We start from the raw sequence: 26,548 nt of genomic DNA, 5'->3' as shown, positions 1-26,548 counted from the left end.
AGGAAGATAGGCAGCTGGGCAAGTCGGACTGTAACCAAGTGTCTGTGTAATAATCGTTGGCTGCCGCAGAGGCACGCGCTACGCGTGCCGACACGCGCGGCACGCAGGATTAAACGCAATGTTCTCTCTTTATCTGTTTCTTTCTATCTTGGCCGGTTCCATGAACAAAAAATAAATGAAGCAAAAAAAGATAGAAACAAAGTGAAATAAAAACTGAGACAAAAAAACAAACAACCGGCTTAGTGTACCTAGCTCGAATGGAACTCGACGACAGCTCTAAGCTGGTGAGGCTTGTCACCGAAGCTTGAAAAGGAAACTCTCTTGGTACCGGCAATCGTTCTACGAATGGAAGCTGCTTGGTTCGAGTCGAGAAGACATATTTGCCGTCGAAGAAGTGGATGAGAAAGGAACAGGAAGAATCGATTTTACCCATTGGTTAACGATTTGCGATGCATATAATTATTTACGATATGGTGTCCAAATACTGAACACAAACGATTTCATAGAAGGAAGAAGTACTTACGCTCAGTAATGACTCGTGGATTGAGAGTTTGCGTTTTATAAGTAGTTGTTAAGTTAGGATCGTATTCGACGCGATCACGCCGAAGGTATTCAACGTCGTTGTTTACGATCTACGGAGAGAATCGTAAAACGTTCCTCGATCGTCTCACCTGCGGCACGAAGTTAGAGGTTCCTGAATTCATCTGGTGTAACGTTAATGGGTCTGGGGCATCGACACATGTGTTTATAATTTAACGTCCCCGGATCACGATTTGGATTCAATTTACTCAAACATCGTCTTCGCGATCGAAATATTTTTTATCTCGCAGAGCAATTACAACCGCTGCTTGAAATTTATACCGATTTCACGAGTTACCGCTGTTGCTCACGATATATACCCACAGCTGTATAGGCAGTTAAGATTTTCGACTCAAATTTAACAACTTCATGTATCCAGCATCACCTGCGCGCTGGAATTCGTTCTTTGAGGATCAGGAGAGTTGAGAGAAAGACATCACCAACAACAACAACAATAAGCTGCAACGGAATAGTAGAATAGACAGTGTTACAGCTGCAGTATTGAGTCATCCATTATTACGCTCGACGTTAAGCTTATACCCAGTAGCAAATAGTCATAAAGACATGAGTGCTGGGTAACTGTATATTAGAGAACATTTTGCACCGATGATGACAAGTCGGAAACGCTCGGTAGAGAGGAATAAGTCAAATGTAAATGGCGCAGCATCAAGTTACGGTGATTTATCATAGACCAGATGTCTAAAGGGACGATTACCTGCCGATGACAGTGATTCTTGTACACTATGCGCTGGAAGAATGCCTAGACAAGTAAATTCTCGAAATTGGTGCTTCGCCTATCCATGCAGCAGTGCAAATGTTCGCGCAGAGATTATGCGTGGAAAATCAAATAGCGAAGACGGCGAGCAAACACATTTCACCGAAATATCAAGTTGCACACGGTGAAGCAACTCCTTAGGATTAGAGTCGGGTTGTAATATCGTTACACGTGGTGTGTACTGCTGTTGGACTCTCGACGACGTTCATGATCGGCTCGGCAGCCTCCACTCCATCCGCAGTATCAACACCATCCGTTGTCACGTACCCGTTTGTTGGTCGACGAGAAACGAACCTCTCTTCCTGATTTACGGTCCTGCCTTAGAAGACCAACGTCACCAGCTGACCGTACTCTAACCGTTCCTGTTCCTGGAGCCATACTGACGAATTCAGACACGCGACGGGGAACAAATATCAGCTAACCGTAACACTCGACCCTTGGCATCCGCTGACGTTATGACTTATCATTCCCATCAGGCATGCACCGTCGCGACCTCGAAGGACAAACCCGTTTTTGGACAAGTGTGGACGACCCAGTGGCGATGATCTCTTCTCTTTCAAATGTGGATGTGTTTCATCACTAGCTCGAATTAACTTGTGCTGAATAACGAAGAAGACATTTTTTAGATGTTTATACCATTTCCCCAGTGCGTAGGTACCGTTGAATGAACTGACTTGCCGAATTCATCCACCGTGAATGTTCCATGATTTATTGTTCTGTTTGGATTAATGTTCACATGATCGGAGAGACTAAAAGTTTTTGCGAACAGATACTGATCTTCACTTGTAGAATTTGAATTGACACCAGGTTGAAGTCATTGGAGAAGTTCTATTGAGGTACTCCTAGAACTCGTGGACGAAATGGTGAAATCCTTTCTCCGAAATTATTACCTCGGTTATATAAATATGTTTGTTGATCGTTATGAGGATGGAATGCGGTAACCCACTTGTAACACAGTGTAACTCAAGCGTGGGTGGTGGAAAAAGTGACGAAAAAACGAGATAGAAAAATCAGTAGCGACATAATGCTACACCTGAGACTGCAGGTCGAGGCTGCAGCAGGGAGTGTGGCAAGTCGTTGTAACATAAACGGAGAGGATAAGGAATGGTTAAATATTTGTCGGGTAAACTGAGCACATTTGTTTTCTCTCTTTCGAACGCAAATACGGAGAACGGCAAGCACCGACTGTCGAGGAATATTGTATCATGTGTACAGCGTTGTACGAATGTCATATATTGCTGAAAAGTTTCTGCGTTTATATCTGACACTCGCGATTATAGTAACGGGGAGCGTTGTGGGTTGTGGGTTGTGGGTTTGCTGTGTAGCAAAAGCAAACATCCTCTTCGGGGAGTAAAAAGTAAAAAAAAACTATGGCCGAGCAGCTCTAAAGCTACATTCGATCATCTTTGGGCCTTATAATGAGACGACGCTGACTCTCGTGGGGATAAAAGAGTTTCGACAATATTGGCACAGTATGAGAGGAAAAGAAAAACAAGCTCAGCAAAGCTTCACCTGGTGTAAAGAATTCCCCGATGTTTGAAGTGATTTTCACCTACCTTCTCCCACGTTTACGGTAGTTAAATATTCTCTACAGTGTCGCGAGTAGGTATGTATTCAAAGTAAAGAGGAAACATCTGTGACGAAGGAGAAGATTAAAGAGAAGCGGGAAGAGAAAGGGAAAAAATAACCATCTCAGAACAAATAGGACGTAGAAATTTACGCAATACTCGCTACGTGAAGCACGTGAAGTATAAAGTATTATTAATATTAGTTAAGGCGCCATTCAATTATCATCCCAGATATTACGGTGATCACTTACACCTGGGAGATTGAAGATTCTTAATAACATTTTTTTTTTTTTTTTATATCAGTTTTTCTGTGATACATTTTTATCAAACAGATTTTTGCGAGGATATCGAGCATAGATAATTTATCTTCTGTATAACGTAATGCAGGTACCCGTCAAAATACTGAAACTTTCGGTTAGTTCAAAGAAAAATGAAGTCAAGTGAAAGAAAAAAAAAAGCTATGCTATGCCGCAGGTTCATAAAAAAAATTTTCACGTCCAAAGTGAAGTATTTTTTATACGTAACGTATACGTATATGTGTTGTATATATCCGATGTGTTTTCCAACGGGGTGAAAGTATGATATAAGTTAAATATTTGGATGCCCTCCTGAGTGAATAAGATTCGATGATGTAGACCGATGCGTACATCTATCCTGAATTAACGGTGAACAGGAAGGTCGAGTGCGCATGCGTCAACATATGCAGAGATTTCGCAAGAGTTGAAGCGGCGCAGCGCATGCGACGAACTGCTGCCAACCTAATGTTTACACAGACGGTAGCGGCATGACGGGCGCCATCCAAGAGGTTAGAAAACCTTTCGTCAAGTAGGTTGGCAACAGTTCGTACCGCACGATGGGCTGCGATCATTCGTTTGAAGTCGATGCATTTGTTTACTCGTGTGCACTCGACCTTCCCCTATTCACCGTAAAATCATGATATACCGGCAAAGAGTTTGCTCAGATGAATCAATGGCAGCTGCATATATTATGTCTATTTATATTTAGTCTTTGTGTATACATACACCGATGTAGATGGAGTAAAGAGATTTGTTATATCAACTTATATTTATTTAGCTTGACTAAATATGGTGAAACGATCGTGTACTTTTGATTGAAAAAAATAAATTTGATCTATTATAGATGAGAAATAGCGAGGAAATAAGAAATTATCGTTGGTCAGATTGTAAGTAATTGTCGTTTTTCATATTAGAGAATCAATTTCGTTTGATTTATCTTGATATTTGAGATTTGCGACGAATTTACCTTAATGATCGTACTCACTTTTTTTTCAAAAATACAAATAATCTAAAGTTTTTGACGTTTCTTACCATGTGTCGAGACTGAATTTATGATCGCGAATTACGGAGAGTCTCGACTCCTCGACAAATTATTATAGACAGTCAATTCCCTCGGCGATGATATCTTATAGAAGGGCGTGTGTATGTGTATAATATACTCTATGTACTCATTTATCCATGTATATATGTATATATACCGGTATATCAGTACCTGAGGCGATCAGAGAAATCGATTCGATATTCGAGCAGCGTACGTGAAGCGAGAGCTTTAAATGCGGGGAAAAAGAAAGCGTAGAAAAGCTTGATTATAAAAAGCGTATCATCCTTGTCTCAAGAATCGAGGAAAATATTCTTCGATTTCTCATTTTATCTTGATTAAGTGTAAATGGTTTTTACATCACGTCTCGTGTCCGGAATTTTTTTCCACAATAATACAAAATTGTGCAAAAAAGTTATTTGAATATACTTCTAAAACAGGAAACGCTGAAAGAAATATGCAAAGATCGGATGACGAGGAATTTTTTTTATTTTTTTTTTTATAGTTTTCTGCGTAAATAAACTGTGCAATCAAAATGTTGGCGGGAGATTCTTTCAACGGTTAATGCTGCTGCATTTATGTAATGAAGATCTTTTCCCAATGTACAATTCTCCCTGGAGATCAGATATAATACTCTTAAAGTCGGCTTTAAAAGAGTAAAGGGTAACATTATTTATACGCGGCCACGTTGTGAAGACGATTGGAATAACCTGATCTGGAGATACAGACGCTGGACTGAAGACATCGGTATACCATAATAAAGGGGTCTTTAATCCCCGCTACAACCAGCGGTGAAAAAAATTCCTTCGGTAATTACGGTCTCGGGGAACGTAACCGAACTTTTATTAACCACGCGGTACCCACCCTATTGGCTTATGACGAAAAGGAAACAAGAAGTTGAAGTAAAAAGCTGAAAAATAAAATCGGTAAAAACCGTCGAGGATTCGAATGACGCAGGCGTTTTATTTATTGGCTATAATTGCAAGTCTGTTTTGTTTTGTTTATAATTGTAATAATGTAGGAAAGAAAAAACTTGAAGGGAATTATTTGAACCTCTGGATTTTAGTGCTTTCACAGGATTTTACCAGACTTCGTGTTACTTGATCGTGAAAAGGGAAATTTTTGATAACTCGAGGGTTTTCACACCGCGTGTAATTAAGGTTTATAAAACGTCATCGCAACACCCGGCTTCCGATAATTTCTCCCTCGCCTGCAGCGATCGTAAAGCTTCGAGCAATTTGGCGAGACATTCGATTCGCTGCAGAATTAAGTGCGATCATTAAGCGGCGATCGGTATCAGAAATTGGTCTAATTAATCGGTGCGAGCAACTGGAGCAACTTTTGGCGAGGAAGAATAAAGAAAGAAAAGGAGGAATAAAACTGGCGGAAGCCCAAGATGGTGGAATGATCGAAAGCTCTGTGTGTAACAAGTTTGGGATGTTTTTATTTTTCGAATTAGTGAAAACTAGCAGGAGCGAAAAATACGAAAATGAAAGAGATAGAAAAAAAGTCAGGGAATTGTGTACTCGAGACACAGAGGTGCTGAACGATACTGCAGGTCTGCAATGGCTGATATTTACTGATTTTCTTGGAATAATAAAGATATTTGCAAACTAATTAGAGCAAAGATCTTTTGTGAGCTGTGCAGGTTTTGAGAAACGATTTAACCGCGTGCACTGGCTAACGAGTGTAAAAATAAATAAGAAGAAATCGTTTAAAAAGTGTTAATGAAGTTTATTGACTCAGATTTAATTGCAATGATATTTAAATTAAAAAAGCCTAATCAATCAACAGTTTTCGTGTATACTTTTGTACATAATTTTTGATGCATGGTAGCCGATTGATTTTTTTATAATTGATAACTCTACAAAAACCGTGAAGATTCGGCTAAAAATTCTTTGATAAATCATACCTAGATAAATTAATTGTGACTAATGGCTGAGAATTAATCGGCCGTTTTGTGCACCAAATGTGTGCACATATATTTTGTATTCTCATACAGAAATTGAGAATAAATTTTGTTCATATTTGGGTATTACAGTTATGTCGTTAACGTTATGCACAGCGATTAGAATTGATTCTTACGATGCATTAAAAACGCGCGTGCTTCTGTAATTTCCATAACCGATGACCAAGATGTCAGAATGAAAAATGGTGACACGGCAATAAATTTCCTGAAAACGGATGTTCTCCTAGACTTTTTCGTCGGTATACTGTGCGCAGAAAAAATCTCGACAAGTGTTTATTTTTTCCTCCATGTACTCCTCGAATTAAGCGAAGTCTTAGGTATACCGTGTCGCGTTGAAAAAAAAAAAATGTGTAATTTGCGGTAGTCGAAAAAAAAAATTAATATTAAAAAGAGCGTAGAGCAAACACATCCTTCGAAATGTATCTCCAGGTTGTGACTAGTAATTCGGCGATCAGAATTTCGGTTAGTTTCTCGTCTGGCAAGATCGACTGAAGGTCGATTTTCATTTCTGTAAAAATGTCTCAGCCGCTGTGATGTAACACAGGATGAACGGTACTTGACATTTCATAAAAAAAAAACTCAAGCTAATTATACATCGAATTAAACCGGTTCCCCAATCCCGTATACGAGTAATTAAATAGTTCCTTTTAAAATTTACCACATATTTTATAGAATTTCTAACCGATCTTCGGACGTGACGGTCATAAAACAGCTGAGTTCGAATCGGTGTAACGACCTGAACGTAGTCCCGAGTGCCATGTTAATTAATGATGGCGTCATTTTCGAGCGATTTCAATGATGCGTGTTCAAGTATCATGTTGACTGAAAAATTTCGTGCCTTTATTCGTTTATGTTGGTTCATATATCGGTTGTTAGTTTTAGATGAAACACGCTTAAATTTTGAATCGATCAATTTATTCATAATTTAGTTTCGCTTGCATATCCTCTGGCGTTGCTGTGCGGTAAGTTTCACCGAAAACTTTGAGTACAAAATTGATTTTTTTCCAACATGGACATTTTTTAAGGTCACGTACTAGTCCTGCAGTTACCGACCGAGCAAATTCACCCCTTTTCTTCCTGTAGTATTGATTAAACAAATGAACGCAAAGGTTTCCTGAATTCCGCTACGAAAGAGTGTTGCACCGTCGAAATTTCAAGCCTTTTCGTTTATTTGTGTATTTGATACAGAAAAAAAAGGCCGAGTTTTCTCGGTCGGTAAAGGTAAGACTGCTACATGACCTTAACTCTTGTAAATGGTGAAAGATAACGAAACCAAGATCCATCGAGAAAATTCCGAAAAATGCATACTTAGTACAGCCACAGCAAGTGCACACTTAGATTAGCGGCGTTAGGCGTTTCGCATCAAGGTGTTCTTGACGGATGGTCAGGAGTTATAATTATCGATCGCTTAATCGCTCGCTCGCGCCACACAAGCTGCTTGCGGCACCTTGTGATTAATTAATAAGATCATAATTGACGTGAAAAAAAGGTGAAGTGGATCGAGAAGGAAGGATGGATGCCGAGATTCGAGCACCTTGAAAGTGAGTCGGTTGATTAATCGGCCGTCGTTGGTGGGTTTTGCAAGACAAGCGATCGAGTTTACCTCGGCACGCGCTGCTGTACATGTATATGTATAACGTGTATAATAAACACGTTTCACGGAGAACTTGCTACGGTAGCTGCCAGCATCCTAACATTGTATGTAATGTAAGTGTACGGATGCTGGTCTGTTCTAATTCAAACGCCGCCAGGCTTGTCGGCCACGATTTAAACCGATCCCGCCTTCAACACGTACCATCTTGTTTCATTTTATTTCCTTTTATCGTTTGTTTGTTTTTGATAGTTTTTTTTTTGTTTTTTTTTTTTATATATACCTACCATCGCTTGTAAACGCTCTTATAAAATCAAATTGAGACGCCTTGTACGTGTCAAATTATCGGGCAATCGGCGAGTCGAACTGTTAACACCTCTTTTGATGCCATATTCCGCCCGTCTCACCTATCATAACCTAACTTTCACAATTTTTTTTCATTCAATTCTCGTCGTCATGGTTTTACACGATGAATCGTTGATGAGATGTTAATATCCCTGGTTCCTTTCTTTTTTTCGACATTGCCGTGCAATTTCACGTATTTGATCCGGTTGTTTCAACTAAAACGATGTGACGTCGAGACTGGGTCATCGGCTGATCGTTTTGTGCATATTCCACAAGAATTAAGACAGGGAGAAATTCGTGCAAGCTGTTGGACATATTTTTAGTAATCCTGATTCAGTACGGAGGAATATATTGGATGAAAAATAACATTTATAATTAAATACGAGAGTCAGAGTTGCATGTTTTCTTCCGCTAGATGGCATCGTTGGTCACATATTTTGCATCTAGATTGCTCGTTTCATTGAATCTCGGCGATAATTGCTCCACGGTTTTCGATGTATAATTTTACAAAAATTGTTGTACACGCATTATTGCGTCTTCATCGATGATATTTGCTTTCCACGAGTGGGTTTGATTATCGTCTCCTGGGGTAATGATTCGCAATTAAAATGGTGGTCTCAGGCTTCACACGTGTTACGAGGTTAATTAGAAACAAGACGTTATTCGGAACGTGCTTCCAATGCTCGCTCATGATTGCGACTCGCAGCGTTCATAGAGAGATATGAATGTGCATAAATTATTTATAATACATTTTAATATCAAAACGAACATTATAACGAGTTCTCGTCCTGCAGGAAGAGCTCGCTTTTAACGTAAGCTGCTGATGTGTTTACACAGGCTTAATGAAGTCGTCGCTAGTACGACGTTCCGAATCACTCAAGTTTGCATATTACACTTTTTTATTCACGTTTTTTATGCGTTAGGCACGGATAGAACCACTCTGCTTTACTTTAGCCAGGCTTTAAAGATGTGAATATATTTATCCGAGTATTTATCCATGACATTTTGTTCCCTGAAGGAAAAACATAATAATAATAAACAAAATGAGATATATAACCTCGCAACGTAAGACCGTTGTCGCGTATTTATATTCCAACCACACGCATTTACATTGCGCACTTTGGAGTTGTGAAAACTAATTCTCCCGGTGGGAAATTGATTTGTATGTACACATAAATTTTGCTTCGCAATTTCACAACTTGAATTATAAACAGGTAAACGTACACGATATGTATATACATATATACATGTATATTCGCAAAAATCAGTCATTCGTGTAAAGACGAGAAATATTTTCGTGCAGCTTGCCATAAGTATGCAAGATTGTATATGTACATTTGACTGTTGAAAAATCGTCAGTGCATATAGTTCTCTGACATATTTAGGCTGAAGGCACGATAAACACGTTTTACACATTTTCCAAAACACCGTAATTCTTCCTTCACGATTCACTTTAATTTTTTGTACACTATCGAGACCGTCTTTCTTCATTCTTGGTTAAAATATTCATCGGATTCTAGTTAAAAACAAGAAAAAAAAAAAACAAGAAAGCGAGAAATAAAACTCATCTCTCGACGCTGAAAAATGAAGCAGTTATTTTATCGCCTTAAGTTAAAATTCCTCGTCGAAAGATTCGTCAAGATCGTGAAATTACTACTTTCTTGGCAATATAACGGGGCAGAGAGTTCATCGGCAGATATCGAACGCGAATAAATTACACCCGGACGGATGAATCGACGAGGCCCGAGGGATAGACGTCGACGTATAGGAGAAGCACGTCGGTATAACACATAGATGGTACAGATTGCAAGTTGGTAACGTGGTGCAGCATTGCTGTCTGCATGCGCAGCAGACGGATGAAGAGTGCAGCCACGATGTGAACCACGCGCGTTCTGAATATGTATGATCTTTATTAAACGAGTTTCTCCGCCAGGTTTCTGGCTCCTCTCGTTTCCCTCTTGCTGTTTTTTTTTTTTATTTTTTTTTATTTTTATTTTTTTTATTTTTCGTTCTTTTCCCCGATCTGTATTCTCTCACAGCGTTACTAAAACCGTTCGAATTTCCCGCCCCCGTTGCGTCAACGAAACGATCTTACGAAGTGGATGTCGGTCGTCACCGGCCTCAATTAAACGATAATTCACCCTTCGTCTTGGGATAAGAAAAAATAGTAGAAATAAACTGTCGCGTCGAGAAACGGCGAGTGGAGTTAAAAAAGAAAAATTAAAACGAGTATATAAATGCCGCTGAAAAAGCTGTCCCTCACTTTTGTTACACCACTTTTTTTTACCATTCATCAATTTTAATGGCGCTTAATCGACCTGTTTGATCGAAAAATTTTAAGAAATTTAGACTCGATGGGACCGTTTAAGGCTCTGAAATGGGAACCACAGTCTACATGAAAAGTTATAAAAAGAGATAAAAATCGCTTTAGAAATCCTCGGTAATAATATTTACTTTTATTTTATTAAATTCATAAAAGATATTTTATTGTTGGAACGTTGAAAGTTATTAAACCTTACTGTTTTTTATCCGATTATATTGTCTTGGGGCTCATTTTTCTGGACGACCAAATCCTCACAAATTGTTTGATAAATATCGAAGAAATTTTTACTCGAGTAACGATTATTTGTAAATCTTTTCTTTTTTCTTAAAAAATATTAGAGCCAGATCAAAAACACGAAGGTTTAAGAAATTCAAACATTCTAACGATAAAACCTTTTCTTAAATTGTTGATAACTGATCTTTTGTTACTTATTCAAATCTGCTTAGATTCACATCCAGCAGACAACAGAAATTTCGATTCACTCGTATTCACCATCATCGTTTCAAACAATAATACTGCTACAGATTTCTCAACGATTTTCCCTCTTTTTCCCTTGCGATTACCCGCGATTCCCTTGTACCGACATACCTGAAGCCTGTAAAACGTACCTTCCTCTCGGTGCAGCGCAATTAAATTTAACCAGGAAGCAGGTCCATGTCCGATAGATTTTTACGCTGGAGCTGAACGGTATAAGCATGGCGAAACTGAATTCCCGTGCGGTAAAACGTCCGCTTGCTATTCATTCTTGCCGTTGCATTATCTGTGCATACAGTGTTCCTCGAAACGTTTGGTTTACACGGAAGCATGGAAATTCCCTCGGAGAGCATTTCAGCTGTGCAGCAAGTATGAAGTTAATTACACGCCACTTTCTATGCATGATTCATCTGTCTATTACTCTATTAGATCGTATACATTGCTTTTTAGAATAATAATTAACCGCCCGAGGCTCGTGTTCCCACCTTTTCTACCTTCGGATTCTCAGGTTAGATACTTTACGACCGTTTGTCACGAGCCATTAGAATTTTGCAGGCAACTTAGAATTATCCAATTGAATATAGTCATTTTAATATAGTCTACGTGGCGATACTTTCCGCCTCTTTTAATCCGAGGTCAACAGGTCGAGCTTTCGACGCGATCGATTCTAACTCAAATACATAATCGAAACTTGTAATTATGCGATAAGCTATGATTCACAGACTCTTTCTATTCCTCTCTATCTCTCTCGGTCTTACCGACAGAAAAAACGCGACTCGGTCCCGGAATTTTATGGTTTTACAGACCTGTTATTATTCAAATTTCTATCGCGTGGCAAGATTGTATTACTTGAAATTTATGGCACTTTTAATAATTCCACAGTGTGCAAGAGTATTGAAAACGCAAAACGACGAATTTCAATTGACAGTAATTTCAAACTACTTGTCCTGCCATCGAGTCATGAATTTGTACTTAAAATTCAATCGAAATAATTAGGAACCAGCTGAGTCTAGTTCGCAGAAATTGAAGAGAAATTTCTATGGAAGGAGATTGAATTTTCTTTCTCTCTCTTTCGCGCTTGTTCACGAATATCTACCTCCAGAGTTCACAAATCTCTGGCGAGAAAATATATGTTTATTTCATTATTCCCACTTCTTATTTTATGTCCACTATACGCAGCTGGCGGTCGGAATTTCGCTCTATAATACACGGCGAGGCGACGAGGGATTTAAGAAACGAGTTTTCGTATCGATTATCGGTCCTTTCCCGCCGTATGTTAAGCATTATGTACCCACCGATCACGTTCAGTTACAAATTATCTCTACTAACGTACACTTAGCTTTGTACACATATAGCTCTTCCCCTTTATGCATGCATAATGTCGACCATTTAAGTCAGACTACAATCCATCTCGACGACTCCTGCTGGTCGATTTCTCAAATTACTTGAAGATTTTCTACAAAAATTTAATCACTTTTTATCACAATTTAATTACTAATCATTGTTGTCAATTTTAATTCATTGATTTTGTTGTTTAATCTTCCGATTCGACGGAAATGTGGTTCGAATATCCGGCTTTTAATCTGCGTTTTGACCCCACATCAACACGTGCGATTCCTTGAGCTGAGAGAAACGATTTCCGGTGAGTGCGTGAAGGATTTATGTTCGAAATTTGCATGAACGCTCAACGCCTGGACAGGCATAAAATAATAAATACAGTGCATAAATGAATATTGCTGCGGAAAAAATCCGCATCCGGTTAGAGGAACGCGTTTCGTCAGCACAAAATAGGGACGAGATATGTTACTAGGCGTATATATAGGATCGAGGCAAATGAAATCATTCCGTCACGCTCCGTCGGCACGTCGCTCATCGGCAACGCGAACCGACGTGACGTGACGGCCGCGGCTTTTAAACCAAGAGAGAAAAGAGAGCCGCACGCGTTGCTTCGTCTTGCAAAATTTACGACGTCAAATTTTTACAGGCACGCACGTCGCGTCGCTGCGGCGAAACCTTTGGAACCGCGTCGCAATTACCTCCCTCGGGGTCGTCGTCATTCTACTTTTTCTTTCCAACTTTTTTCATTCTACTTTGCTTTCCTCTTTAGACTTCATCCTCAATGCGATCCCAGGAGAGAATCGATTCTACAGAAATCAGTTCTACTGGCCGACTGTTGTACGTGAATATTTTGCTACAGAATATTTTTCTACAGGAAAGAATTTTGAATTCGCATCAGAAATTATTCTGCATTATTTATTCTACGTCAGAATTGTTCTACAGATTAGTTTTCTAGTTTCACACATCCACGTAGTATCCGTTCATATTATGTAAATTCAAACCAAATTATTTAAATTATAAATTAAACCTAATAAGTAAAAAAATAAGAACTAATCATGCAGGATAATTTCTGATGCGAATTTTGAGGTCCTTCCTGTAGAAAAATATTCATGTAGAACCGAGTCTGTAGAAAAAATTCTGTCGAAAATTCGCTCTGCAGAAACACTTCGCAAGATTTGATCAGATTATTTTTAATCTTGTTAATTTTCACGATGTCGTTCAATTCTTGAACACAATATTTTTCAACGCGTCATCTTTTTCTTTTTCCTTTCTCTCTATTTATTAACGAGGAAAATTGTGGAATTATTTGAGAAAATTAAAAATAATTGCCATCTAGAAATACTAAAATTTTAATAAAAATCGCGTTCTGTAATGTTTAAAGTGATGAAAAAACGATTAGACTCTTCAATGAAGTCTTGTCGTATTTATGTTTTGACTTGATTAAATCCAAGTTCGTTCTTTGGGACAGTTTTTACAAAGTTTAAGTACCCGGTATAAAATCCTCCGAAGCTAAGTGACCGAATTAATTATGAGCCAGTACGTGTAGACAGCAGAATGTTATAAAATCTTTTTACGGTGGGGCTTCGACCGTCGCACATCGTAAATTGTTCTCCATGAAAAAAGTTGGAAACTTTGTATCACAGATTGTGAGAATATTGTTTTATTCTTATCGTCGTAGTTGCGATGAAAAAGGAATAAGGATTGAAAAAAAGTATTTCGTTCGGTTAAAGATTCTTAATTTTTTAAATGTTGTCGCGGAGAATTTCGTCAGCTGAAATCGCGGACGACTCAATCGGCCGGTTTCGAGAACGATATATAAAGTCACGAATAACGTTCGAAGCTCAAGGACTGTGACATGCGTCGAATGTCGGATTGCAATTCGACGAAAAAGTCACAACGATGACAGTGAGATATTGAGATTAACATCGCTGTCGTCCTTCTCAGCTTCGAATTCTTAGCGAAAAACTGATCTAATGAATTTTACTGCACGTCTGAAGCGGAAAATTGAATGAGAAGAAGTGAGTTTTTTTTTTAGCATCCCGCATCAGCCATCAGCATAAATCGAATTTTTTTACAGCGCAACTGAGCGAGAAAAAACGGAATAATTAGAACTCGTAAAAGTAGATTCGTCTTCGCTGATTTATAATCGTAAAATTCCATACATTCTGATTCCGGTTAATTTCGACAGATTTTATTGCCGAATTTCAAGATTCGCTTGGTGTGAATGAAAATCGAGGATAAAAGAATTAGTGGAATAATTTTTAATTATTCTGATATTGCGAATGTTTTCGAAGTACGATCGAAACCGGATCTAAAGATATTCGATTTCAAAGACGCGCGTCAGAGAATCTGAGCGCGATTTTTATTCCCTTCGAAAGTTTATAACGTATGTTATTAGTGTATTAATTAATTACTTAATTAATTATACTTAGGAAAGTGAATTGTAAATCTAGAATCGTTGAAATTGTTTAGCCGTGTCAGGGACTTTCTTTCTTACACTGACCCGAATATAATTTTTACGATCGATCAAACTCCACCGCATAAATATTATATACATTTAATCTACAGCTGTTTACTAAAATTTTTTATAACTTTTCGTCTAACGACTACGAATGAAAGTTTCGAATTACAATTAGCTGCACCATTTTTCTTTTTTTTTTCTCTCTCTTCTTTTTTCCCACGAAGCCAAACATTTCACCTCGTGTTCCCAATTTTGTTAATTTCGCGCGTTTTCTACAAATTCAAATCTGGTTACTTAACCCTTTAGCCTACAGAATATAAAAAGCGATCAGTTGGTTAATAATCAAGTTAGAATAACAAAAAAAGGGGGCGAGGATGAAATGATATTTTGACCGATTGATCCAAGTGACAAAAACCTCAACAAAAAAGGGAAAAAAAATTAGGGACGTTGAAATTTACGAGGGGAAACAAATTGTTGATCATGAATGGCGTTATCAAGCTTATGGGATCGGATCGAGAGATTGTTTCGATCATTTTTACCACTATTATAATAATCATTATTGTCGCAGCTGGATCATCATTGTTATTATTAAAGGCGTCAAAGTCGCCGCGAAGTGAAATCGAGGCTTCGGGTATTGATCGGTTAATTATGGTTCGCGTGGCGGATACAGGCGATAATTAAGAGGTCGATGGTCTCCGGCCTGAGGCTGGATCTTCGCTTTACGTCGTGTAAAACGCCCGCACCTCTGTTTAATGCATACTCACTTAACGAGGGTGACGAATTTGATGCGTCTTGGATGCGTCTGCATAAATATCGCGCCTTAAAAATCCCTCGCGAAAAATTCGGAAGCCCTGAAGAAAAATAAAACAGCTGTCGAAATTGTATTGAGATTAAAATTCGTTGTGTATAAAAATATATACGAATGTGTTTAATTAATTGTTACCTAATTAAAATTAAGTAGTATATAAATTTGATAAACGACTTTGAAAAGTGTAACAGCAGCTATATTTATTTTCTTTCTTCTTTTTCGTTCGATCTGTTACGGTTATTGATTTTTTTTTTTTCAAACTATGAACAGTTTTTACGTATTATTTATACTCTTTTTTTTCTACCTGGTGATTACACGCGAATCCGAACGATAAAAAAAGATCGATGAGATGAAAAGACCGAATCAAGTCAGGATCTTTTTTATACTTGTATGAATCTTCCTTTTTTTCCTTTCTTACTAAGGTTAATTAGTATAATCGTACATCTCAGATGAAATCATTAGACGCGATATTAAAAACGTTACGAGATAGGGATTATAATTTGAAAACTGACCACTCACTCGGTTTAATATCCATATTTAGAATGTATAGAGCACGTTTAATGATTGATGATTAAGATTTATTTATAAATCTTCATTCGGCCATTTGTGTGACACGCCGTAAGTCGTACGTAGGTTCTTAAATAAGAAATTATTAAAAATGTAACAAAAGAACTTACGACTATTTTCAAAGAGGGGTCAATTACTTCGTTTGTTGCGTATAAATAATTTGGCAAATATCTTTATACAATTACGTATAAAGAAAAAAAAAATTCAAGATGCGTATTCAACGCGTGTGAAGATAGGAGATTGAAAAAGACTCACGAATCTCTTTATAATTTATTCCAACGTAGTAAATTACAGCTACGCTCAAGTTCCTTTAGATTTATCTGTTATATGTATATGCTTATATTATAGAAAATTGATATTATACAGCAGTGGTTAAATATTATACCCATAATCGAAATACGTAAAGGCGGTTTAACATTTCTGAAGTTTGAAATATAATGTGGACTGCGTCGCGGAAAGATTTTTTTAATTTATGAGGCACTAAAGTACCGAATCTGTTAATCAATCACGCGTGATGATTGGTTGGAAATGTGGGTAGATATGAACACTCATGAACTTGACCAACGAGTTTCGAGGCGAAACCTCTAGGATCTAGGATCCTCGGGCTGAATTATTGCTCTTTGTGAAATCGTGTCAAATCTGAATGTGAAATTTTTCAAAATCTCGTACCTACGCACTCAGGAAACAAGTCATCTTCCGACCTGCCACGGCGATGTTAAAATTCACGGTCAATATTATCGCGAATCAAAGTTTTTCACAATTTTTGAACATTTGTTCGATTCTCATCGATGAGACGATCGCAGCTGAAATGATTTTTTTGGTTTACTTATTTTTAGTCGCAAGTAGTTCTTGTTGGAAATAACCAGCACGATTTTCTGTTCGACGAGAAAAAAAGAGGAAGGATAAGAAGAAGAAAAAAAAAAAATAAAATAAAATAAAGAAGAAAAAAGAAGCTTCTTTGATCTCGTTAATTGGCCCATATTTCACGGTACATTCGTACATACATTTAGGGCAGCTACTGTAGCAGCATGTATAATAATATCGTGATAGCGGTTCAGGTGATAAGTCAAGCCAGGTGTGTGATGTCAGAAGTGAAAAAGAGAGAGAAAAACGGGGGGAGGGGGAGAAAAACAACGACGACCGTTCAAAACTGGTTTAAAGTACTGGGCACACAAACTGAAACCCGCACGGAGAGTAAATCGTGCGTAATAGACGTTCTACCTGCTCTGAAAATGAATTAGAATTAAAGGCAATCCACTAAACGGTCACGTTTCACACGCGTCTACCATAACACGCTTAGATATATATATATATATATTTTTTTTTTTATTTTCTAAAGAAACAAAAACACCTGTAGTTGAATTTTGACACAGTTGACCATCCGCCAAGACTTTTTTATGCATAGGAATTAGTTTAATAAGGTAAGTCGAGCTAAAAAGAAAGAAAGAAAGAAAGTAAGAAACCACCAGGCTTGTCTCGTCTTCTGAATACGCAATTAGCAACAACTGGTTCAACTCTTATTAACCATATTTTTTTTTTCTCTAGACGATTGTAATAAATTTAGTTTTGTTTTTTACTTGTGTTGTGGGTTTGAGTTGAAGAACCAGCTGCGCGAATCTTCTCAGAAAAATTCCTCGCTGTTGGGGGATTATAAATGACGCTGATTTATCGGGAATCATCAATCTTGATATAGTTTTGAGAAACGGTGAATCGTGAGATATTTTTTTTTTTCGATTCGTTTTTTTGTAATAATAAACCAGCAATGACGATGTGAAAAAAGAACCGTACATTATCTTCAACGGTTTATTACGAGACCTGCATTCTGTGACGATTGTGCATACCTACGCATGTAGGTATGTATATTGTAAAAAGTAGCAACAAGGAACTGTTTCAAAAACTCGTTATCCCGACACACGAAATACTAACGAGTGGCAATAAGTGCAGTAGTCGCCGTTATTTCTTGGTTAACAAAAGCGGAAATTCCGGTCTTTGTAACTCAGTTTCGTAATGGTTATAATGGAGTATATAACGCGTAATGCAGTCTGACCCGAAGATTTGGCTTTCGGTACCGCATCGCTCGACTCAGAGAAGATTTATTTGTGCCAGGAATCCAAGAGATGCAGCCAAGAGGTCCATCATCAGTCATCCTGCAGACCGCGACGTGCTGACAACTTCGTCAATTATCTGACGCAATTTACTCTTTCAACAAGACGCCGAAAAACAAGCAACAAAAATTAGAAATCTGCCAGTTTTATGCTCGCGGTGACACTTTTCTAACTCAGGCTTAGATATTTCGAGATCAATTCTTACAAATGAGAGAAAATTGTAGAGAGGAAATTGAACTGATAATGGATAGGAATAAGAAATAGGTTTTTGGTTACTTATTTAGTCCGGTAAAAAAGTGATGTTAAATCGATTAGGTTTTAGGTCGAAAAAAATGACAACAATTTTTTTTACCATCAAAGTAACAGTCCTGACCCATTTCGAATGAAAATCTTCGTGCATGTATGCATGTATTTCGGTGAAATCAACCTCGCTTACCGTTTCAAAGTGTTACCGGTCACTCCGAACGGTTCGTAATCCGTTAAAACTTTTTGGCAAGATCGCGTGACTTTTGAACGAACAAATTCCTCGACCCGTAGGTCAAGCGCGATTTACATCGCGCTTTTATTTCCGTGCCGATTTCTCTCGTTCTCCGAGTTACAGCGAGATATCGCGGAAGAAGTAGAAGAAGAAGAAGAGGTGAAAGAGGTGGAAGGTGGTCCCGGGCATGTTGTAATCGCCCCTGAAACCTGGTAACCTTTTTTAGAATCTAGTCACTTGGCAAAATTCGGAACAGCATTCCTCACACTTTTTCACTCACCTCTGACGAATGTCGGCAGCCTGGAGTTGCTGGAATCGAATTCACGCTACCGAACGATGCCTCGGAACCGTTTCTGATTCCCGACAGTCTCTCCTTAAGGAGAGGCTATCTCCACTCGTTTCGGCATAAAGAACTTCCACGGTTTAAAGTCGAGCTTAACAACGTTCTCCGCTCACCGTTTCCGGGGGATCTCAGGCATTTTAAGTGACTCCGAAACGTCTCTCAAAGATTTATAGATCCCACGTTTCTTCGCCGTTCTTCGTTATCCTTCGGTCAGCCAGCAGCTCCTGTGGTTTTTCCTCATTACACCCAAAGCATGAAAATAATATTCCGAATTCGTCCTGCTTTGTATTCCTTGGAATAATTAGAAGTAATCGTCTCTTCGGTTGTAGTCTGAAGTTGCAGACAACCCTCTGACCAATGATCAGTCACTCACTCGTGTCTGGATATTTGATTTCGATCCTTCATTATTATGAAGGATATATTAAATACCTGAATTTATCGTCAATTAAATGCGTTTAAATACACAGTGGTTGAATTTTCTCATTTTCCTTGTCTTGTAATTTCAATATTAAAAACTAAATCTGCTTGAACAATTTAAAAAAATATAACACAACATTTCTGGGTGCGTGCTATTATACTCAAATTATGGATTCAGAAAATTTTCAGGAAATTTGATATCCCTTGGCAAAAAAATTTGAAAATCTCAGGGAATTACGTTTTCAAAAATAAATGAACACCCAGTTCACGTTCATCATATATCAAATTACGAATATCCGTGTACAGATGCAAAGCAAAAATTCTACGGTTGTGAAAGTTGGTTTCTTCCCCGATTTTCCGAGACTTCGTTGAACAACCGGAAGCTTTCTTTGCTTTTTTACTTTTTTACACGTTTTTTCGAGGGCTTCATTTCTCAGCAGCAATTTGGACGGTTCTCGATCATTCGAGGGCGGCAAAGGGGGCGGAGTGATCGCTGAAAGGCATTTTGACGAGGGAGCATTGCAGAGAGAGAGAGAGAGAGAGAGAGAGAGAGAGAGACACGCGAACGGTTCTTAATAATTCGAAGAGCAGTCGGCTTGACCATATACGTGAAGTCACGGAGTTGTTCGGCCGGCGATGGACCAAAACATTGAATATTCCATCAACGTGGCGGAGCAGCAAGAAGATACTGTATTCGTATTTAATTGCTCCAAAGTCGTCGTCGCTCGGCGACCACGGATCTCAATAATGAGTTACGAGTTGGGCGCTTTTTCGCCCCGAGCTGCACTCGAATTCCTTGCGATTTATAACAGCCCACGACGATACATATCCACACGGGAGCTTTTTAAAACGTTGCTCGATAAATTTCGAGTTCAATTTGCCGCCTTGAAATCTTTACATTCTACATTTATTCCACCTTAATTACTGTTCCTTTGGTGAAAATTTTTTCTACCCCCCAGCGATGAACCTGCGAAAAAATTCCGCACTTTTCCCTCTCACGCTGTCTCTGAAAAAGAGAGAAAGAGAGAGAGAGAGAAAAAAAAGGATAATAATTAGCGGAGTCACATTCTCCGGCAATTTTCAATCTTCCTGATATAAAACTTGATGAGCTTCCGATTTCGGATTAAAAAAAATCTCGTTTGCATACATCGGATCGATTTACATTGCAAACAGAAAACTTTTTACCGTGACGAGCACTTGATTATTTTTTCGCGACAAGCACCAGCGCGATGCGTAATTGCGAACGTATAAAACGCACGCTCGAAGTCACGCGTGTGCATAAAAGGCTCAACTCTGCTGTTTCATGGATAGCACGTGCCGTTTAGAAGGCAATTGCATTTTTCCAACGGTCTTTATTTCGCGAACACGGTGCTCGAGGCCAACCATCTGCCATGACTCCCTTTCCTCTACGCGACGTCCTTAGAACCGCAGAGACCGCAAAATGCATGCCGGAAACTCCGCATGGCCGTTCGAACGACCTGTGAATACACGTGAAAAACCATCCATAGCAGACGACGCAACGCCTTCGGCGTCAAGCTCGGCCTTCCTTGTTAGATAAACCGGGAGGAAGAAATGTAAGAGAAATTATACTCAACTTTACGCCAGCAAGACGATATTCTAACTTAATCAGCCTCCCTCATTTCTTTTTTTATTATTATTTTTCAATTTTGCTTATCACAAGGAACATCAGTTTCATGTCCCCCTCTGTTGAAAAACATTTAAAACTAAGAGACACGTATTTTTTTTTTGTCTGCTGAAAAACGGTTTAAGGGGGTGAAAACTACCCCCAAAGATGGGCACTCAAAGGGGTGATTTCTTGACGCGTTTCGTGTATTTGAATGAAACCAAGACTGAAGTATTTTTTTTCATTGAATAGGAAAACTTCAGCGTTAGTTTCATTCAAATCCATCAAGAAGTCACCTCGTTGTGTGCCCATCTTTAGGGGTCGTTTTCTTTTCTGTTCGTTACGTTTGTTTTTCTCAAAATAAATGGCACTTGCAGCCCTTTTTTGATTCTACTTTTTAATTACGGGCAGAAAACATGGCTAAATTTTTCTAAATTTTTCAATCGGCAAACAAGCTATTCGTTTTCATTGGGATATACATGATTCAAAAGGATATAGATCGTCATTCATTGTTATATTTTTTCGCTAATCGAACAAACAAGGTGTAACAAAGTATTGACAAAAAAAATCCAAACTCGTCTTTCAAATGGTTGCCGATTTTTTTTTTTTTTTTTTTCTGAAAAACAAAACGAACGAACAAGAAGCAAAAGAAAAAAAATACAATGAACAACAAACAAACTCGGTTATCTGGAAAAATAATTGAAAAACGGGAGATCGTAAGCAATGCGCGGGGCCGCCGAGGTGCTGGATAATTATATAACCATAGTCAAGGTTGATTGCTCCCTGAGGATGAGTTCCCATCATGCATTAGCGACTTTTTAGCCGAGACGCGAGAGGATCGTTGAACTCGAGGCTTGATTGCGTAATAATTATTACCTGCAGTCCTACCGTGCAGTAATCATTTCAAGGATTTCAAATTGCGAAGAAGAAATCGGCGCGCTCTCATCACGAGTATGTCGATCCTTGCACGGATCTGCGAACGGAAATGTTTTTGCTTTTGAATTTTGTAAACACATGTATAAAGCGATAAACACAGGCTGATCGTTTGTCTTTTCAGAATATAATGCCGAGCGGAAAATGCAGCTCCTAGTTCTTATCTTCGTCGGCTGCTTCGACCTCATCACAACTCGAGTACGTTCCGAGGATATTTCGCTCACCCGGCAACCCCATGGAGACATCTTTATCCTTGAGGGTGAGTCTGGTTTTTTTTATTTTTTCAAAATTACGATCCAATTCAATTTTAATTATTATAACAATTAAAGTTGGATCTTCGAGCCTGTTATAAAACTAAATTATTTCCAACAATCGAAGAACCACGAGCAGCAAATTTGTATTGATTTTCACACTTTGAGGTGGGAATTTCTAAATTTTTCATTCAAATTTGTTGAAGGAAAATTTTTTATTTAAGAGAAAAACTTGTTCAAATTTTTTATTTCATCCTCCAACTCTCTCGCTGTAAAAAAAAAAGAAAGAAAGAAAAAACAAATACTTGATAATTAATTAGCCTGCCATGTATGCGAATAAAAAAAATTACCGAATTTATTTTTGCTCACAAAATCGGCTTTCACTCACCTGTGTGGGAAGAGGATCTATGAATCGTTTCATTTAACCAATCATGGCCTCATGGCCTGGATCGAAGCCGCTAAAACATTTTTACACGTTTTAACCGATGGCAATATAATTTTAAATTTACGCATTTATGATTGAACGATAGAAAACCCGGTTCAATTCTGCTGCTGGAGTCTATCAGACACTTAAATATTCTATGCCCGGTAATTATATGGGGAAATTCACGTTATATTATATGTATAGTAATACACAAACACGTACACACATATATTCTCTACGGGGACTAGGATACTTTCCAACTATTCGAAAGTATTTTTCTCGGAGGGAACTAGTTTTTTTTTTTTTTTCTTTCTTTCTTTCTTTTTCTAGAGAGTTGCAGCTTGATCGTAAATATCTTGAACAACTTGCACGTATACGCCATAGCAATTCCTGATACCTTATTCTGTCCATGGGGAGTCATTTCTAAGGTACGCGTCTTGCAACCAGCTAAATACCGTCGCTTAACGACATTTGTTTCTCTTCGATATTTGTCTTGACTTCATTCTTTTATGCCACGCTGTTTGATTAATCGTAGATCTCGTGATATTTTTTGAAACTTTAGATCGCGGTCATCGACGAATTTCTCGAATGAAAAACTTGAAATTTTTTCAGTAGTTTTAAATGAAATAGAATAATTTTTATTCAGAGATTTTCTTTCCATTGTTCCGAACACCCAAAGAAGCTAAGGTTTAAAATTTCAATTTATATCGTTGCTAAAATTGATGTAGTTTTGCCGATCTGCGAGATAAAATAAGTTTGACGAGGCCTGAATCTTCGCTGATCGAGTCTCGAATTTAGTAAAGAAATTCTAATATTGTATAGAAAAAAATATGGAGTCGAGAAAAAAATCTGTGCAATCGTTTGTAACACGCTAAAATACGATTCCCTGAAAATCGGTGCGCTGATCGGTTCACCGTAGTATTATAAAATCAAGTGCGTCCAGAAGTGCAACGGAAACAAGAAGATGATAACGAGAGTAAAATAGGGTAAATCGTTTCAGCCGGAGGCTGTACAATTACGTCTATGTATATATGTATGTAAACGCATCGCGTGGAGTATGAGAAAAATAATCTACGCTAGCTGGTATTTTGCCATTTAGCAATTTTCGAAGCGAATTCGAAGAAAAGATAAAAAAATTTCAACCCTCTTCCCTATTCCCGAGCGCGATTTGCGGTATAGAAATACTTCGCAAAATGAACAGCATACGTACCTGCAGAGACGTATTACATGTGTTTATATACTTGTTTATATATTGTACAGGTGCAAGTGTGTACGCCGTTCACGAGGAGCGTGTAATTTCAGTATACCTATTATATAACCGAAGATGGTAAAATTTTTCCTCCGCAACGAAATTTCCGCGCGGTAATTTTATTCGTAGCTACACAGTGCATGTACCAAGTTATACATATATATTCAACTTACTTGTTATCCACACATAAGCTCCGGCGTAAATCACACGGAACTTCTACTTCGGTTTAACCATTTCCCACAGATCATGCCGCGGTGCATCAAGTAATACCCTCTATACTGCCCGAGTACAGTAACCGAGTGGTTAAACATGCTTGTGTCTGCATTCGGGTCTTCATTTTGCCCCATTTTCTATTCTAAACTGATAATTTTACGTGGCGAAATTCGGAATTGGGGACTTTGACCTAACTTATTTATTTATTTTTGTTTACTTGGATCAAATCAATATTTTTATATATAGGTACAGTTTTGTTATTGCAAATACGAAAATTGAACTTTGACACGATTCAAAATCACATCACAAGTGGAATTTTTTATCTCTTTTTGTTTTTTTGTTTTTTTTTTTTTTTTGTTTTTTTATAATGTTTAGTTTCATCGAGTGAATATTTCACCCTGGATTAGTGACTCTATTCATGATCGTTTACGCAATTTTATTATTATTTGACGTGGTTCGAAATCCACAAGTTGGATTTTTTGATTTGCATACGAATACACTTTAACGACGGAATTTATCCAAAATCTAAAAAAAAAAAACAAAAAAAAAACAAGCTTCTTAGGATCAAATCTTCGTCGATAAGTTGTACACGACGATTTTCTTCACCAGGATCATAAATATAGCATTATCTACATATTTGTTAAAAATTCCGAGCGCAGCGAATTTTTTTTCTTCTTTTTGTACTTTTGAAAAATTGTCAGAAGCACTCAAGAAACTGACTCAGACCTACCGTCGCATGAATTATAACGCGGTGATTTATATTTGTACTTGTTGTTTCTCCTTCTCGTTAATCGATTAAAGAAATATGGTATATAAATATGTATGTATACATATATGTAAATGTGGCTTCGTGCGAGTTAAGCGTATACCGGGTTTTGACCCGTTACAACTTGGTATCTCGAAAATGCTTTTAAAGTGTTGAAAAACAAAATGTATGCAATAAAATATCGGCGTGATGTGACCGCGAAAAAAGCCGTTATGTGGGTGACGCCAAAGTCCTTCGGACCGAAGGCCAGTTCTCGGATTACAACAGTCGACGTCATCGAAATTTATTAATTTGTGATTTTTTCAAGCAACGATATTACCAGTCTGTACTTTCGTGTTACACAACCGACTCGAAAATCTCAAGGCAAATAATTTGATATAAAAATACGGTTTTTTTTCAATTAGAGTATATATAATCACGAATTCGAAACGATCGCTATACAAGTTTTTACAATCGGTTAAATAGCGCTGAATTTAATTACAGAATTCTCGCCGATAAAATAGCCGTATAATAATAATAATATCTGCGGATTTGCTAAAAATTATACGACTAACGTTGATATCTTCATTGAAATCGAATATTCGATACATGTGATGCGAAATAATCGGTAAAGTCTCAGCGTACATTTTATATTCCGTTTTCTCTGACGGGTATTCGTTTATAACCCAAACGTGATGGGCTCCTCGGTCACGCAAATACGATAAATAATACGAACGCCGTGCGTTATAATTGGTAGTTATTTTGGGGATAAGAATGTGAAAAAGTTCGTCATTTTCGATTACCGTCTTATAACACGCGATTCGATTTTAACACCTACGGTGAGTCTGTCTTTGCGTGCCTGTAACACCTTCGTCGCAACTCATCCAACGAGAATTCCCCATAAACTGGTTACAGATGATTATTAAATTAATTTTATAATTACTGTAATTCAGCATTTTGCCTTATAATTAAAGATCGTAGGCGGAAGTAAAGAGGACTGTTCACAAACCGATTCCACCTCCTTCGTTAAGTTTTTTGCTACCCCTATAAGGTCTACGATTAATAAATACAAGATTTTCCACACTCAATAATAATTATGCAATGAAGTTTTTTATGAGCTTGAAAAATATCCAGCAATTAAAACACGAATCAGGGTCAGTGCGAATGAACTCTGTGTACAAATTCCTGGCTGTATATGATATTCGTATAAAAAATTCGTTAGTATTTATACATTTTTCGAGAAAAGTAATAGCGGTAATTACAATAATTTATTCATCGCCGATAATTTTTGACGCAAATATATAAATTTATAAAGAAAAGAAAAACTTATTTTACTAAATTTTTTCAAAAGGATTAAAATCTAATAAAAGAATATAAAAGCGAAAAGATGCAATCAATTTCTAAAGGGGGTTAGAACATGTACAGCTAATGCAATAAAACCTGCAGCTTGTAGGCAATCATTCAAGCGAGTATCGTCGACTTGGCGTCTGTGTAGATCACATTATACCCGTGTAATGTGCATCTGTTATAAACGAAGATATTCCCTCGTTTACGTAAATCCCCGGCGTTTCGTAGTTTGACGAGATGATACACGATAAGCCGAGTTCTTGGATGATTAACAATAATAAGCCCG

At 37.8% G+C, this 26,548-nt stretch overlaps 1 protein-coding gene across 1 annotated transcript in view; it reads left to right on the top strand.

The window, feature by feature from the left end:
- The window catches only part of LOC124415885, a 77,224-nt gene that overhangs the window by 27,170 nt on the left and 23,506 nt on the right, over positions 1 to 26,548 (top strand). Inside the window, exon 2 of the mRNA XM_046896581.1 lies at positions 22,158 to 22,292. Coding sequence (XP_046752537.1) covers positions 22,178 to 22,292 — 115 coding nt within the window. The 5' untranslated portion in view covers positions 22,158 to 22,177. The remainder of the gene's footprint in view (positions 1 to 22,157; positions 22,293 to 26,548) is intronic.

Source organism: Diprion similis, chromosome 2 (assembly GCF_021155765.1).
Source record: "Diprion similis isolate iyDipSimi1 chromosome 2, iyDipSimi1.1, whole genome shotgun sequence".
In the NCBI taxonomy this organism is placed as follows: Eukaryota; Metazoa; Arthropoda; class Insecta; order Hymenoptera; family Diprionidae; genus Diprion; species Diprion similis.
Note: the sequence above shows the minus strand (reverse complement) of the source record. Positions and strands in the feature narration are given on the sequence as shown.